Genomic DNA, 19028 nt, shown 5'->3' on the forward strand with positions numbered 1-19028 from the left:
ATAGTGTAATAATAAACTAATATTTCGATGCTGTTAATTCTTAATAAATATATTTAATATATTAATGAAACGTGTATTTTATGTATAAATAAATAAATAAAATATATACACTCATAGAAAAAAATCATGCACGGCGTGCTTATTTCAAAACGATTCGTTCATGAAAGTGAATCAACACACATGTGGTGTCAAACTGTGAACAGGCGGTGTCAATCTGACAACGATAAAATGACACCATGCGTTGTCAAAACAACAACCAGCGTTCATGATCTGACAACGTTATGGTTACGACTTTATAAACAAAATTAAAAAAAAAATTTCCGCTTGCGTGACTCGAACCTGTGTTTCCTGCACCATACGTGTTAACAGTCGCCTTAGCACCACCGAAGGAGTTGCCATAATAACGTCTAACGATTATTTTAAGACTTTTCATGGCCAAAGAAAAACGAATCCCGTTCATGAAATCGTGAACGCCCGTGGACGAAATTGTGAACATTCCGTTTTGATTTTTTGTGAACGTTTCCGTTTCATTTTGTCACCGTCCGTTCACGACTATGGAACGTAATTTTTTCTATTAGTGTATAAATAAATAAAATTGTATTTAAAAACGAAGATAAGCAGTTATTATTTTGAAGTAAAAGGTTTACAACAAATATGTAAGATTAGCCCAAATGAATGAAAAAAGTTCAATAAAATCATTCCATATATGAATTCAATTTAGTAAAATTTTTTCATTCTGTAGTATAGTAGTAAAAGGTGATACGGTCAAAATTTGGTCAATATAAACTTGACGTATTTCTTTCAATTTTGCATTTAAAAAAACCTGAACACCCCTCATTTTGAAGGTGTCAAAATGCCGTCCAAGCAAGAAGAGCAGCGTATCAAAATTTTGCTCGCGCATCGCGAAAATCCGAGCTACTCGCACGCAAAGCTGGCAAAATTGCTAAAAGTTGCCAAATCAACCGTTACAAATGTAATTAAAGTGTTTGGGGAACCGTGCATCGAGCCAAAAAACGAGCCGGACTATCGACTTACAAGAAGGTAGAGACTCCAAATCGCGATGATAAACAAAATACGACGGCCAAAGCGCGATCCCGGAGGCTGTACACGACGATGCTGACGAAGTTTGACTGCGTGGTAATGGACGACGAAACCTACGTCAAAGCCGACTACAAGCAGCTTCCGGGACAGGAGTTTTATACGGCAAAAGGAAGGGGAAAGATAGTAGATTTTTTCAAGCACATAAAACTGTCAAAGTTCGCAAAGAAATATCTGGTTTGGCAAGCCATCTGTACCTGTGGCTTGAAAAGCAGCATTTTCATAGCTTCCGGGACTGTCAACCAAGAAATTTACGTGAAAGAGTGTTTGAATAAACGTCTGCTGCCTTTCCTGAAGAAACACGTTGTTCCGTACTGTTTTGGCCGGATTTGGCATTTTTCCATTACGGTAAAAAGGCCATGGAGTGGTACGCCGCCAACAACATGCAGGTGGTTCCCAAGGACAAGAACCCTCCCAACACGCCAGAGCTCCGCCCAATTGAGAAATACTGGGCTATTGTCAAGCGGAACCTAAAGAAGACCAAAAAAACTGCTAAGGACGAGCAGCAGTTCAAGGCAAACTGGCTTTCTGCGGCGAAGAAGGTGGACAAGGTGGCTGTACAAAATCTGATGACAGGTGTCAAGCGTGAGGCCCGGCAATTCGGATTTGGAAAAGCGAAAGCCTAACTGAATATTTTTCCTGAATTTTATACTAATTGAACTTGAAAAAGAAATTTAATTTGATTTTTTAAATAAACGATTTCACCGATTTACACGCGTTTTCCCTTGACCAAATTTTGACCGTATCACCCTTTATATAAAAATAGGAAAATGTTAACTAATATATGGAATGCATTCTACCTAATTTCTACATTGTCCAAACAAATAAAAATGTCTTTGGTGCTGTATGAAGTTCAACTTTCTTCACAATGAGTTCATTTTAACTTAAAGAAGGGGTCAAATTTTTCTGGGTGTAGAAATAAAAATTTGACCAACATTTTCAATAGATATAATATTTTGACACAATTTTCTATAGATACTGACAAAATTTTTTATAGAAATAACATTTTGACAAAACTTTCTATATTTTTTTGACAAAATTTTCTACAGAAATAAAATTTTTACAAAATCTATGTATAAAATTCAATCTATGTTTGTTTATTTGTTTGTTTGTTTGTATGTTCCGAGTTGGCTCCGAAACGGCTGAACCGATTTACTTGAAACTTTCAGAGATCGTAGGGGACCTCATTTTTTGACACCTGGTCGCGGAGGGGGGCCTCCCCTTCGTCGGACTTTTTGAAAATTGGACCAAAGTTGACCGATTTGCTTGAAATTTTCATTGAAGATTCGGGTTGGCATCTAGACAAAGATCCCCTACATTATTTTTCGATATTTGGTGGCGGAGGGGGCCTCCCTTTGTTCGACTTTTTTTTAAAGTACAGTGAAAAAACTAAAATTCTTTAAATTATCTGAGATTTACAGAGAACATGTGGTAAGGTTATGGAATTAATATGGGGTACCCGATGATTTCATATGTGGATGGGGAGGGGGACCTCCCCCTTGCCCTACTTTTTGAAACTTGGAACAAAATTATGCGATTTGCTTGAAATTTTCATTGAATGTTGGGGTTGGCATCTAGACAAAAATCCGCTACATTATTTTTCGATATTTGGTCGGGGAGGGGGACCACCCCTTTGCCCGAATTATTGTATTTTTTTTTTTTTTTTTTGAAAGTACAAACAAAACTAAATTCCCCCGACTGAAATTTTACGAAAAAAATTGGTTATGAAATTTATATCAGGTTCTTAATTTTTTAATAAAAATAAAAGGGGATAGGGAGACATCCGCTTCTCTTAAGTACATACAGAGAAATAATTAAACTTTTACCGAGTTACTTGAAATTTACAGAGGACTGGGGAGAGGTTACGATATTAATAGTTGATACCTGATTTTGTGATATTTGGACGGAGGAGAGGCCGCCCTTTTAGGCTTATAATTTGCTTGACATTTTCTGGGACGTTTACAAAAGATACGCTACATCACTTTTCGATATTTAGTCGGGGAGGAAGTCCTCCTCTAAAACTGCAAAAAAAACAACAATTCTTAAGTTTTCTTGAAATTTACATAGGCAGTGGGAGAAGTTTATGAACGAAGAGGCAACCTTCCTTGCCCCACACTTAAAGGAAAGTTTCAAAAAATTTCAGGGAAGGTTAGGGGTGCTATTCACTACGGTGTTTGTCCATATTGTATCGGGGAAAGTGACGTCCCTTTAAAACAATAGAGCAAAATTTAAATATCGCCGATCTACTTGAAATTTACAGGGAACGTGGGAGGAGGTGATTAAATTTATACATGATTTTTAAATTAGTATATGATTTTTCGATATCTCGGATATCTGGTTGGGGATTGAAATAAACTTTGTCGATTTACTTCGATAGAATTTATAGGGACCATTGAGTCGTTGCGAAATTAATATAGGATACGTGTTAGTCCGATATCAGGTCGGAGTGGAGCGCAGGTGGGGAGAGGGTTCCCTTTTGTCCGTTTTTTTTCTGAAATTGAAAGTAGAGGGTTGTCCGTAAATGGGAACTCGGTACATAATTTGATGATTTTTGCACAGGCTTCTGCCAGACTTCTTTTTAGTAAAGAACTTAAATTTACATGAAATTGGCAGCCAACGTAGGGGGTGCATCATTTTCCAGCATTTTAGCAAATGTTAATGTGGTAAAATTTTTTACTACTTTTGCTTTTTCCGATTTATTGGATGGGAAACAGTAATTCTTTGTATGTTATAATATAGTGCTTAATTTTCAGATATGTTGAGGAGAAGGATACCTTTCCTTGACAAACCACACTTAAAAGAAGATTGTCCAACTACTTGAATACAGAACATTATTAAACAAATTTGGAGGAAAGGGTACACCCACTCCCGCCGTATTTGTACCTATAAACGATTTGTTTAAAAGAATTCAAATCTTTTCGAATTTGTTTTCAGCACGAAGGATATAGTTGACTAAGTTAACGCAAAATGTTCCTCCAAATACGCTTCAGAAGGCGCAGCGAAGCGGGCCGGGTTACACTAGTTTACTATAAATTCAATATAAAATATTTCTTTCGAATAAAAAACATTCAACAAGTCGGTGAGATACCGGCCGAATGTCACCGGTTTAAGACTTTACGGCTTTAGACGTCCCTTTCTTGTTTTAATTATATTTTTCTGTGTGAATAAAACTCATCAGATGGGATATTTATTTCTCTAAGTAAATTTTCATTTCAAAGAGAAAAATTTTTATTTTATATGTTGACTCATGTGTTTCTGAAAACGAATCAAAAAAAATCCCATGAAGTATTCCAAAGATTTTCAGACAATTAAATGTTCTTGCATCCAACTGTAACACCAGGTGTATCATATAACAATGCTATGTCATATTTAGAACAGGACTTTTTTGCCATTCAAAAGCTCTAGACTATATTACATAGACAAAGATATATTAGGCTCATTCATGGTCACTCCAAGGATATTTAGCCACATACAATGGGCGTGATACACAACAAAAGTTCTCCGAACAACGATGCCGAGGATGAGCAAAACAAAATAAAATATCAGACACATATGCCGTCATATAAGAGGAAAACAAGGTTATGACACTTTAATTGGCATTATACGCAATAGCTAGTCTTCCTCAAACCATCATGCCTAGCATGGACCCATACAAGCATAGCCATACTCTCCTCTAAAGTCTATTATGGTCATATTGCATATTAATGATAAGGGTTGATATTGCACATCCTTGCTACAGTTCATATGTACTTAACTGGATTTATTTGTACAAATGTGTGCATGTGTGTGTGTGGTCGCAATTGTGTTGGTTTTTTGTTACAGCCAATACTATTCGCTAAATTTGCTATGGGGCTTTTGTTGTTTTTATTTTTTGCTAGAGTGGGTGGTGAGTTTGCGCACTACACGTAGGCATTGCATAATTTGTACCAATAGCACCTGATTGCTATGGGAAACGGAAATGCACATATGCATACATTCACCAAAATTGTAGAGTATATCCTTTGAACGAGAATATTAAAGGATTCATATCAATTCGCGCACTTGTTGCTTACGGACGTTCTTCTATCGATCATCGGCAATACATCTTTAGAAAAACCAAAGTTTTGGAAAATTAAATTTAAATCAATAATGTGACATAAATTTGAAAATATTCGCTAAACATATGTTCTAAGTAAATTTGCATAAAAAATTATTAATCTTAATAAAAATTAATTTTGCTAGTAAAATAAAATATGTGTGAAAAAGTTTTTTTTTGTTATTACAAATCGTAATATTAATGACACTAATATAACTTAAATATAATTAAAACTAATAATAATCCAATGAATTAAAAAATAATTCATATCCCTTTGGCAACAAATAAATGTATAAAAAAAATGAATTCTAAAATCGAAAGTACAAAATCCCTGTCATTTTATATGGAATAACCGTATTTCGTATGTGTGATAAATCCTAACTTGAAAATATTCCTATAAAATCTAAAAATGTATTGTTTTAAAGAAGATAATTGAACATATATATATTTTTTGTAATTACAGATTTCAGATAAATTTATAATAAAAAATTTTGAATTCTAAAATCGAGAGTGCAAAATCCCTGTCATTGTATGGAATAAATGTATTTCGTATGTGTGATAATTTCTAACTTGAAAGTATTCCTATAAAAAGTAAAAATGTATTATTTTAAGGAAAATATATGAATATATTTTTTTTGTTTTATAATTACAGATAAATTTCAATAGATTAAAAATTGTTTGTTTAATGTTCCCATTTAATTGAACATTAAAGAGTGTATATCCCGTAATTCTGAAAAAATAAATTTTCAAAATGTGCATACTTCCACATATTTTGGAAACTTTCTTTAAAGTGAACATAACATAAAACACCGCATTAACTATTAACTGAAAAATAAAAATTAAAAATAATCTACTCTCAAAGGAAATATTCGAAATTCTCCTTCACAAAAATTAATTAATTGTCAAAGACGCCGAAAAACACATACAGTCATTTTGGATTTCCAATATCACTATCCTAACATGGAGGACGAGACGGATGACCGAGATGATACTAAAAGGTAAGATATCCAATGAAACAAAACAAAAAATAGCCTAATTACAAAACAATTTGAATAGCCCAGATTTTCTCCATGCTTAATGCATAGTTTTCACTTGTCACAAACAAAATTTTTATAAAAACGAAGTCTACAAGTTTGTTACTTAGAGAATAAAACATGCAGAAACTTGGTTACTCGCATCCAATACATTCACTGAAAAAAAAACATGCCCAGTTCCAAAGATTTTGTCTTTACCCTAATGATTTTGGTATTGATTCCGAGCCAAACAAGCAGAGAATTCAAGTAAGGATACTCTTTTAATTTTAGGTTTTTCGTACTTGATTCTAGGAAGAAAACCTTAATTTTGTTTTCTTCATATTCTATCAACGTCCTTTACAAACGTGTTAACACCGACATAAATTTTCAAATTGAGACTTGACTTCCAATAGAAATTATGCTATGTTTTAAGTAAAAACGTTTTTAAAATAAATATTAAACAAGTGAGTAAAGTAGAAAGTCGGACGAGGCCGACTATATCATACCCTAAACCACCCCTACTGAATTAGTAAACATTGTTTGTGGGATATCAATTGTATAGATTTGGGGGAAAACCGCATTTCCATATTTAAGAATTGGAGTTTAATCACAATCTGAACAGAAATGTCTGATTTTAGGAGCTATAGTTGATTCTGAACCTACAGAGTTAGTTTGTCATTAATATTGAGTCCATTATTAAATAAACTCAATCTGACCCCATTTATCGAAATCGGACGACACATATATATGGGAGCTATATCTACATTTGATTCGATTTTTTCCAAATTCAATAGCGTTCGTCTCTATACCAAAAAACCGCCACATACCAAATTTCATCAAAATCGGTTAATAATTGCGACAGGAATCCTGCGAACAACAAATACATGGATGGACGGACGGACCCCATGCGCTAGATCGACTCAGGAGGTGATTCTGAGTCGATCGGTATATATTTTATGGGGTCTAAAATCAATATTTCTGGTAAGCACATTTTTTGGCAGATCAAAGTTATTATACCCTGACTACTATGTGCTTTAGTTGGTAAATAAATAAGAATATTATGGCCAATTTTGGGAAAATCGATCGATGCATATATATGGGAGCTAAATTTGAGTAAGATCGGTTAATAAATGAGACCACTATGGTCAAAAATATGGTTATAAGAGGCAAATTTTTGAAAATCGGGCGCTACACCAATACATACAAAAAACGATCTCAAGCTTGATCCATTATTTTCTATTGGATAAAAGAAAGATCGAATAAAGTCAAAATTTCTAATATGGGAGCTATATCTAAATCTGAACCGATTTGGATGACATGTAGTCAGTACTGTAGAACATTGGAGTAAGCCAAATTTGAGTAAGATCGGTTTATAAATAAGGGTTTAAGGCAAAATTTGTGAAAATCGGGCGATACATATATATGGGAGTTATAGCCAAATCTGAACCGATTTCGATGATTTTGTGCACATATAGTGAGTGCTGTAGAAAATTAAATTTGGCCAACTTTAAGTCAGTTTGGTTTATAAATAAGGGACTTATGGCCAAATTTGCGAAAATCGGGCGATACATATATATGGGAGCTATATCTAAATCTGAACTAATTTCGATGAAATTTGGCACACTTAAAAGGTGATTCACCGGATTATTTTGTGGTAATTTTGATGCCGATCGGTTAGTAAATGAACGAAATCTGACCCCATTTGTCGAAATCGGGTGATACATAACAGGTTGGCTGATAAGTCCGCGGTCTGACACATAGATGACGTCGCTAGTATTAAATGCATATTTTATATAGTACCAACCTTCAAATAATTCTTGTCAAAATTTGACGTCTATAAGTCAATTAGTTTTTGAGATAGAGCGTCTTTTGTGTTGTTTTGTTGTTATTGTGAAAAAATGAAAAAAAAAAGGAATTTCGTCTTTTGATAAAATACTGTTTTCTGAAGGGGAAAAATACGGTGGTAGCAAACACTTGGTTTGATAATGAGTTTCTGGACTCTGCCCCACGGAAATCAACAATAATTGATTGGTATGCAAAATTCAAGCGTGGTGAAATGAGCGCGGAGGGCGGTGAACGCAGTGGACGCCCGAAAGAGGTGGTTACCGACGAAAACATAAAAAAATCCACAAAATGATTTTGAATGACCGTAAAATGAAGTTGATAGAGATAGCAGAGGCCTTAAAGATATCGAAGGAACGTGTTGGTCATATCATTCATCAATATTTGGATATGCGGAAGCTCTGTGGGTGCCGCGCGAGCTCTCATTTGACCAAAAACAACAACGTGTTGATGATTCAGAGCGGTGTTTGCAGCTGTTAACTCGTAATACACCCGAGTTTTTCCGTCGATATGTGACAATGGATGAAACATGGCTTCATCACTACACTCCAGTCGACAGTCGGCTGAGTGGACAGCGACCGGTGAACCGTCTCCGAAGCGTGGAAAGACTCAAAAGTCCGCTGGCAAAGTAATGGCCTCCGTTTTTTGGGATGCGCATGGAATAATTTTTATCGATTATCTTGAGAAGGGAAAAACCATCAACAGTGACTATTATATGGCGTTATTGGAGCGTTTGAAGGTCGAAATCGCTGCAAAACGGCCCCATATGAAGAAGAAAAAAATGTTGTTCCACCAAGACAACGCACCGTGCCACAAGTCATTGAGAACGATGGCAAAAATTCATGAATTGGGCTTCGAATTGCTTCCCCACCCACCGTATTCTCCAGATCTGGCCCCCGCGCCTTTTTCTTGTTCTCAAACTTCAAAAGGATGCTCGCAGGGAAAAATTTGGCTGCAATGAAGAGGTGATCGCCGAAACTGAGGCCTATTTTGAGGCAAAACCGAAGGAGTACTACCAAAATGGTATTAAAAAATTGGAAGGTCGTTATAATCGTTGTATCGCTCTTGAAGGGAACTATGTTGAATAATAAAAACGAATTTTGGCAAAAAAATCTGTTTTTCTTTGTTAGACCGGGGACTTATCAGCCAACCTGTTATATTTTAGCTCCCATATATATGTATCGCCCGAATTAAATTTGGTCCGATTTCTTCCAAATTTAATAGCGTTCGTCCTTGTGCGCAAAAAACACTCTGTACCAAATTTCATCAAAATCGGTTAATAATTGCGACCGGAATCCTGCGAACAAATACATAGACAGACGGACAGATAGACGGACGGACGGACACCAAGCGCTAGATCGACTCAGGAAGTGATTCTGATTTATCGGGTCTATAATTAATACTTCTGGTAGGCACATTTTTTGGCAGATCAAAATTATTATACCCTAACCACTATGTGGTTTAGGGTATAAAAACATGTCCTATTTTTTAACACTTTTTTGCTTTGTAGTCAAGATGCAAAAAGGCAACACATTTAAAGACAATTTCATTAAATTTAAAGAATTTTTATACCCTGCGCCACACTGTGGAACAGGGTATTATAAGTTAGTGCATATGTTTGCAACACCCAGAAGGAGACGAGATAGACACATGGTGTCTTTGGCAAAAATGCTCAGGGTGGGCTCCTGAGTCGATATAGCCATGTCCGTCTGTCCGTCTGTCCGTGAACACATTTTTGTAATCAAAGTCTAGGTCGCAGTTTTAGTCCAATCGACTTCAAATTTGGCACAAGTATGTGTTTTGGCTCAGAATAGATACCTGTTGATTTTGGAAGAAATCGCTTCAGATTTAGATATAGCTCCCATATATATATTTCGCCCGATATGGACTTATATGGCCCCAGAAGCCAGAGTTTTACATTAATTTGCTTAAAATTTTGCACAAGAAGAACAATTAGTACTATAGTCAAGTGTGCCAAATTTTATTGAAATCGGTTCAGATTTAGACATAGCTCCCATATATATCGTTCGCCCGATTTACAATCATATGACCACAGTGGCCAATCTTTTGCTCCGATTTAATTGGAATTTTGCACAGGGAGTAGAATTAGCATTGTAGCAATGCGTGCCAAATTTGGTTGAAATCGGTTCAGATTTATATATAGCTCCCATATATAGCTTTCGTCCGATTTACACTCATATGCCCACAGAGGCCAATTTTTAACTCCGATTTAGTTGAAATTTTGCACAGGGAGTAGAATTAGCATTGTTGCTATGCGTGCCAAATTTGGTTGAAATCGGTTCAGATTTAGATATAGCTCCCATATACATATGTTTTTCTGATTTGGACAAAAATTGTCAAAATACAAACATTTTCCTTGTAAAATCGCCACTGCTTAGTCGAAAAGTTGTAAAAATGACTCTAATTTTCCTAAACTTCTAATACATATATATCGAGCGATAAATCATAAATAAACTTTTGCGAAGTTTCCTTAAAATTGCTTCAGATTTAAATGTTTCCCATTTTTATACCCTGCGCCACACTGTGGAACAGGGTATTATAAGTTAGTGCATATGTTTGTAACACCCAGAAGGAGACGAGATAGACACATGGTGTCTTTGGCAATAATGCTCAGGGTGGGTCCCTGAGTCGATATAGCCATGTCCGTCCGTCCGTCTGTCTGTGAACACATTTTTGTGATCAAAGTCTAGGTCGCAGTTTAAGTCCAATCGCCTTCAAATTTTTCACAAGTTTCTCTTTTGGGTCAGAATAGAACCCTATTGATTTTGGAAGAAATCGGTTCAGATTTAGATATAGCTCCCATATATATCTTTCGCCCGATATGGACTAATATGGACCCAGCAGTCAGAGTTTTATACCGATTTGCTTGAAATTTTGTACAAACATAATACTTAGTCGTATAGTCAAGTGTGCAAAATTTGATTGAAATCGGTTCAGATTTAGATTAGCTCCCATATATATATTTCGCCCGATATGGACTTATATGGCCCCAGAAGCCAGATTCAACCGAATCAAATTCAACCGAATTTGGTTGAAATTTTGCACTAGGAGTACAATTAGTTGTATAGTCAAGTGTGCAAAATTTGATTGAAATCGGTTTAGATTTAGATATAGCTCCCATATATCTTTCGCCCGATATGGACTAATATGGTCCTTAAAGCCAGAGTTTTGGCCGAATTTGGTTGAAATGTTGCACAGGGAGTAGATTTAGCATTGTAGCTATGCGCGCCAAATTTGGTTGCAATCGATTCAGATTTAGCTATAGCTCCCATATATATCTTTCGCCCGATATGGACTAATATGGTCCTAGAAGCCAGATTTTTGGCCCAATTTGTTTGAAATTTTTCACTAGGAGTACAATTAGTAGTGCAGTTAAGTGTGCAAAATTTGATTGAAATCGGTTCAGATTTAGATATAGCGCCCATATATATCTTTCGCCCGATATGGACTAATATGGTTCAAATAGCCAGGGTTTTCGCCCAACTTGGTTGAAATTTTGCACAGGGAGTAGAATTAGTATTGTAGCTATGCGTACCAAATTTGGTTGAAATCGGTTCAGATTTAGATATAGCTCCCATATATATGTTTTTCTGATTTCGACAAAAATGGTCAAAATACCAACATTTTCCTTGTAAAATCGCCACTGCTTAGTCGAAAAGTTGTAAAAATGACTCTAATTTTCCTAAACTTCTAATACATATATATCGAGCGATAAATCATAAATAAACTTTTGCGATGTTTCCTTACAATTGCTTCAGATTTAAATGTTTCCGATATTTTTTAAAACATTGTGTTTCACCCTAGTACATTAGCCGGCTTAAATTTTGAGTTTATAGATTTTGTAGAAGTCTATCAAATTCTTCCAGATCGAGTGATATTTAAATGTATGTATTTGGGACAAACCTTTATATATAGCCTCCAACACATTTGACGGATGTGATATGGTATCGAAATCTTAGATCTACAAAGTGGTACAGGGTATAATATAGTCGGCCCCGCCCGACTTTAGACTTTCCTTACTTGTTTTGACTAGTTTTTTGGACAAATCTAGCGGTTTTTGATGAAACAATTCTGGCAACGCTGAGTTCAAGGCAAACTGGCTTTCTGCGGAGAAGAAGGTGGACAAGGTGGTTGTACAAAATCTGATGGCAGGTGTCAAGCGTGAGGCCCGGCAATTCGGATTTGGAAAAGCGAAAGCCTAACTGAATATTTTTCCTGAATTTTATACTAATTGAACTTGAAAAAGAAATTTAATTTGATTTTTTAAATAAACGATTTCACCGATTTACACGCGTTTTCCCTTGACCAAATTTTGACCGTATCACCCTTTATCGAGCTATTAATTCTTCGTCGTCAAAGGCTTAAACAAAAATGTTTTTCGTTACTTTAAAGAGAATTTGTTTTATTTCAAAGTCATACGACTTAAACGAAATTTTCTATGGAAATAAAATTTGACAAAATTTTCTATAGAAATAAAATTTTGATAAAATTTTCTATAGAAATAAAATTTTGACAAAATTTTCTATAGAAATAAAATTTTGACAAAATTTTTTATAGAAATTTTCTAAAGAAATACAATTTTGACAAAATTTTCTATAGAAATAAAATTTTGACAAAATTTTCTAATGAAATAAAATGTTGACAAAATTTTCTATAGAAATAAAATTTTGACAAAATTTTCTAATGAAATAAAATTTTGACAATATTTCCATAGAAATAAAATTTTGACAAAATTTTCTATAGAAATAATTTTTTTGTGTTTTTTGGCTTTTTATTCGATCTTTTTATACCCACCAAGAATGGTGACGGGGGTATAGTAAATTTGTCATTCCGTTTGTAACACATCGAAATATCGATTTCCGACTATATAAAGTATATATATTCTTGATCAGGGAAAAATTCTAAGACGATATAAGGATGTCCGTCTGTCTGTCTGTCTGTCTGTTGTAATCACGCTACAGCCTTCAATAATGGCGCTATCGTCTTGAAATTTGGCATAGATTCGTTTTTTGTTATCAGGCAGGTCAAGTTCGAAGATAGGCTATATCGGTCCAAGTTTTGATATAGTCCCCATATAAACCGACCTCCCGATTTGGGGTCTTGGGCTTATAAAAACCGTAGTTTTTATCCAATTTGCTTGAAATCTAGAGGTATTCTAGGACCATCAAAAATTGTAGAGAAAATGGTGCCCATCGGTCCATGTTTTGGTATATCCCCCATATAGACCGATCTCCCGGTTTTACTTCTTGGGCGTCTAGAAACTGTATTTTCTATCCGATTTACCAGAAATTAGAAATATAGTGGTATTTTAGGACCATCAAAAAGTGTACCGAAAATGGTGCCTATCGGTCCATGTTTTGGTATAGCCCCCATATAGACCGATCTCCCGATTTTACTTTTTCGGCGTCTAGAAACTGTATTTTCTATCCGATTTGCCTGAAATTCGAAATCTAGAGGTATTTTGGGACCATAAAGAGGTGTGTCGAAAATGGTCAGTACCGGTCCATGTTTTGGTATAGCCCCCATATGTACCGATTTCCCGATTTTGCTTCTTGGGCGTCTAGAAATTGTATTTTCTATCCGATTTGCTTGAAATTGAAAATCAAGAGGTATTTTAGGACCACAAATTGGTGTGTTGAAAATTGGGTGTATCGGTCCAGATTTTGGTTTAGCCCCGATCTCCCGATTTTATTTATTGAGCTTCTTGAATCCGTAGTTTTTATCCAATTTGCCAGAAATTAGAAATCTACAGGTATTTTGGGACCATAAAGAGGTGTGTCGAAAATGGTTCGTATCGGTCCATGTTTTGGTATAGCCCCCATATTGACTGATCTCCCGATTTTACTTCTTGGACTTGTAAAATTCGTAGTTTTGACGCTATTTGTCTGAAATTTGAATTCTAGAGGTATTTGAGGACCTTTAACCCTCTAATGCCCCAATTTTTTTGTCATCTGATTAAATGCTCAATTTTAACGACACAAAAGCAAGAGAACTAAGCAAGAAAAATTTATACCGTAAAATTCAGCATATGCTACAAAGCCTCTTGAATAGTTTCAAATAAGTTTTGTTTTTATTTTGCCCATTTTTGTTGTCTTAAGGTGTGTTTTACTAAAAGCTTCCTTATTAAATGAAGGCCGCCCAAAGCCGGGCTTGGGCATTAGAGGCATTAGAGGTGTGTTAGAATCGTTAGAATTGGTCCATGTTTTGGTATAGCCCCCATATAGACCGATCTCCCGATTTAACTCCTTGGGCTTCTAGAAACCGCAGTTTTTATCCGATTTGCCCGAAAATGTAAATATACTGGTATTTTAGACCCTCAAAAATCGCATTGGTATAGACCGATATCACTTCTTGAGGGTATAGCAGCGTCTGATGATCATAAAAATGGCTTGAAACTGAAAGTAAAATTTCCAGATTTTACTCCTCGTAATCATTTAAATAAAGGCGGTAAAAATCTACAGATTTAAGATATCAATTCAAGGCTTCATTTCATCATTCACACGATATGTTTATGATTTCTCGAAAACTCAAACAAAATTGTTTCTTATAAATCCAGAATCTGATCTAGTCTTCATAGGTTGGTTAGGTCAGGTGGCAGCCCGATGTATCGGGCTCACTTAGACTATTCAGTCCATTGTGATCCCACTTTGGTGAACTTCTTTCTTATCACTGAATGCTGCCCGATTCCATGTTAAGTTCAATGACAAGGGACCTCCTTTTTATAGCCGAGTCCAAACGGCGTTCCATATTGCAGTGAAATCACTTAGAGAAGCTTTGAAACCCTCAGAAATGTCACCAGCATTACTGAGGTAGGATAATCCACCGCTGAAAAACTTTTTGGTGTTCGGTCGAAGCAGGAATCGAACCCACAACCTTGTGTATGCAAGGCGGGCATGCTAACCATTGCACCACGGTGGATGCCTGCCTTAGTTAATCTTCATAGGTAGAATCTTAAAATTTATCTTCGGGAAGCGTACTGGTTGAACTGATCTGCTTGGGAGAATATCTGTCATCAAATCCCCTGAAATTCTATATAATATTATGTAACCGACTACGGCGAAGAGTATTCAAAGTAAACTATTATATTTGATTCATGGTGGTGGGTATTTAAGATTCGGCCCGGCCGAACTTATTACTGTATGTACTTGTTCTTTCTAATAAATGTCAATAGTTTTTAAGCTTGAGATCTTAGTTTTCCTTTATGTATTTTTAATTCATCATTCCTGATATTTCGCAATTTCACTGAATTGCTTCTTCAGAGGCATTCGATATATAAGACAATGATTACAAACAAAAATCTTATTATAATGGAGCATCACTGCTCTCGTCTGCTCCAGTGCAATAGATAAAGCAGATGTGAGCAGTGTTGCTCCATTATAATAAGAATTTTTTTGTGTAATCATTGTCTTATATATCGAATGCCAGGAATGATGAATTAAAAATAAATAAAGGTAAACTAAGATCTCAAGCTTATAAAAACTACTGACATTTATTAGAAATAAAAATTTGATAAAATTTTCTATAGAAATAACATTTTGACAAAATTTTCTATAGAAATAAAATTGTGACAAAAATTCCTATTGAAGTAAAATTTTGACAAATGTTTCTATAGAAATAAAAGTTTGCAAAAAAAAATTGGTAAAATATTCTCCAAATTTGGTAGATTATGTTTGGCTCGAGTGGCAACCGTGTATGTGTCTGGCACATGAACGTGGCACCCTAAAAATTTTAAATGTTTAAGTCTAAACATTATTAAATTTACACATTCAATTGTGTATTTTTCTTGTGGCATCCAAAGAAATCGAGACATTTTCTCATCCATGTTTGTTCTTGGAAAATACCCAGTAAAAAAAGCGTTTTCAAAAAAGTATTGAAAAGGTTCGTTTTGGATCAGAAAGTGATGCAAAATTCGCGCAGAAGCGATGAATTTAACATGGGCTTGTCATAGGACGGTTGTCCAGAATTTCAATAGCCGTTGCACTGCATTTGCATCACTTCTTAAGGTGTGATTCCAATTCAGTGTTTTGGATGTGAATCAAAAAAGTTTGAATTATTTTGCCAAATAATTTTTATAATTTTTTTATGATTTTTAATATATTCTAACGCTTGTCTGAAACGTTTGAGTTCAAATAATTTCAAAAATTCGCAATTTTTGCAGACTGGATTTAGATTTTTTTTTGATAAAATTGTAATAATTTGTACCATTTTATTAATTCTTACCTTGTTTTAAACCATTTGAAACAAAACAAGTATCTACGGCCGTAAGTTCGGCCAGGCCGAAGCTTATGTACCCTCCATCATGGATTGAGTAGAAACTTCTTCTAAACACTGCCATCCACAATCGAATTACTTAAGTTGCGGTAACGCTTGCCGATGGCAAGGTATCTTAAAACCTCCTAACACCATCTTCTAAATTGTATGTAAGTCCATACGTGGTATATATTAAATCAAACAAGATCGATCCAATACGTGTATAATTCAGTTTGACAAAGTAGACATAAAATTTTGACAAAATTTTCTATAGAAATAAAATTTTAACAAAATTTTCTATAGAAATAAAATTTTCACAAAATATTCTATAGAAATAAAAATTTTGACAAAATTTTCTATAGAAAGAAAATTTTGACAAAAATTTCTACAGAAATAAAATTTTAACAAAATTTTCTATAGAAATAAACTTTTGACAAAATTTTCTATAGAAATAAAATCTTGGTCGATTATTTTTGGCTCGAGTGGCAACCATGATTATGAAACGAATAAAATTTGAACAAAATTTTCTATAGAAATAAAATTTGAACAAAATTTTCTATAGAAATAAAATTTTGGTAGATTATTTTTGGTTCTAGTGGCAACCATGATTATGAACCGATATGAACCAATTTTTGTGTGATTGGACCAATTTTGGTATGGTTGTTAGCGACCATATACTAACACCACGTTCCTAATTTGAACCGGATGGGATGAATTTTGCTCCTCCAAGAGGCTCCAGAGGTCAAATCTAAAGAACGTTTTATATGGGGCTATATATAATTATGGACCGATATGGACCATGTTCCAAATTACAACCGGATTGGATGAAGTTTGCTTCTCTTGGAGACTTCGCAAGCCAAATCTGGGGATCGGTTTATATGGGGGCTATATATAATTATGAACCGATGTGGACCAATTTGTGCATGGTTGTTAGAGACCATATACCAATATCATGTACCAAATTTCAGGCGGAGTGGATGAAATTTGCTTCTCTTTGAGGCTCCGCAAACCAAATCTGGGGATCGGTTTATATGGGCGCTATATATAATTATGGACTGATGTGGACCAATTTTTGCACGGTTGTTAGAGACCATATACCAATACCATGTACCAAATTTCAGCTGGATCGGATGCAATTTGCTCCTCTTTGAGGCTTCGCAAGCCAAATCTGGAGATCGGTTTATATGGGGTCTATATATACTTATGGACCGATGTGGACCAATTTTTGCATGGTTGTTAGAGACCATATACCAACACCATGTACCAAATTTCAGCCGGATCGGATGAAATTTGCTTCTCTTTGAGGCTCCACTAGCCAAATCTGGGGATCGCTTTATATGGGGGCTATATATAATTAAGGACCGATATGGACCAATTTTTGCACGGTTGTTAGAGACCATATACCAACATCATGTACCAAATTTCAGCCGGATCGCATGAAATTTTCTTCTCGTTGAGGTTCCGCAGGCCAAATCTGGGGATCGGTTTATATGGGGGCTATATATAATTAAGGACCGATATGGACCAATTTTTGCACGGTTGTTAGAGACCATATACCAACATCATGTACCAAATTTCAGCCGGATCGGATGAAATTTTCTTCTCGTTGAGGTTCCGCAGGCCAAATCTGGGGATCGCTTTATATGGGGGCTATATATAATTAAGGACCGATATGGACCAATTTTTGCACGGTTGTTAGAGACCATATACCAACATCATGTACCAAATTTCAGCCGGATCGGATGAAATTTTCTTCTCGTTGAGGTTCCGCAGGCCAAATCTGGGGATCGGTTTATATGGGGGCTATATATACTTAAGGACCGATATTGACCAAGTTTTGCACGGTTGTTAGAGACCATATACCAACATCATGTACCAAATTTCAGCCGGATCGGATGAAATTTTCTTCTCGTTGAGGTTCCGCAGGCCAAATCTGGGGATCGGTTTATATGGGGGCTATATATAATTATGGACCGATGGGAACCAATTTTTGCATGGTTGTTAGAGACCATATACCAACATCTGTACCAAATTTCAGCCGGATCGGATGAAATTTGCTTCTCTTTGAGGCTCCACTAGCCAAATCTGGGTATCGGTTTATATGGGGGCTATATATAATTAAGGACCGATATGGACCAATTTCTGCATGGTTGTTAGAGACCATATACCAACATCATGTACCAAATTTCAGCCGGATCGGATGCAATTTGCTTCTCTTTGAGGCTTCGCAAGCCAAATCTGGGGATCGCTTTATATGGGGGCTATATATAATTAAGGACCGATATGGACCAATTTTTGCATGGTTGTTAGAAACCATATACCAACATCATGTACCAAATTTCAGCCGGATCGGATGAAATTTGCTTCTCTTTGAGGCTCCACTAGCCAAATCTGGGTATCGGTTTATATGGGGGCTATATATAATTAAGGACCGATATGGACCAATTTCTGCATGGTTGTTAGAGACCATATACCAACATCATGTACCAAATTTCAGCCGGATCGGATGAAATTTGCTTCTCTTTGAGGCTCCACTAGCCAAATCTGGGGATCGGTTTATATGGGGGCTATATATAATTAAGGACCGATATGGACCAATTTTTGCACGGTTGTTAGAGACCATATACCAACATCATATACCAAATTTCAGCCGGATCGGATGAAATTTTCTTCTCTTTGAGGCTCCGCAGGCAAAATCTGGGGATCGGTTTATATGGGGGCTACATATA

The 19028-nt window shown here is 35.6% G+C and overlaps 1 protein-coding gene across 3 annotated transcripts in view; it reads left to right on the top strand.

The window, feature by feature from the left end:
• Clk (circadian locomoter output cycles kaput protein Clock) overlaps positions 1-19028 on the top strand; it is a 128177-nt gene that overhangs the window by 77379 nt on the left and 31770 nt on the right. For all 3 annotated transcript variants that reach the window (XM_075305130.1, XM_075305132.1, XM_075305131.1), the window contains one exon: positions 5826-6171. In XM_075305130.1, coding sequence (XP_075161245.1) covers positions 6134-6171 — 38 coding nt within the window. In that variant the 5' untranslated portion in view covers positions 5826-6133. The remainder of the gene's footprint in view (positions 1-5825; positions 6172-19028) is intronic.

This window comes from Haematobia irritans, chromosome 4 (assembly GCF_050003625.1).
Source record: "Haematobia irritans isolate KBUSLIRL chromosome 4, ASM5000362v1, whole genome shotgun sequence".
NCBI classification, from domain to species: Eukaryota; Metazoa; Arthropoda; class Insecta; order Diptera; family Muscidae; genus Haematobia; species Haematobia irritans.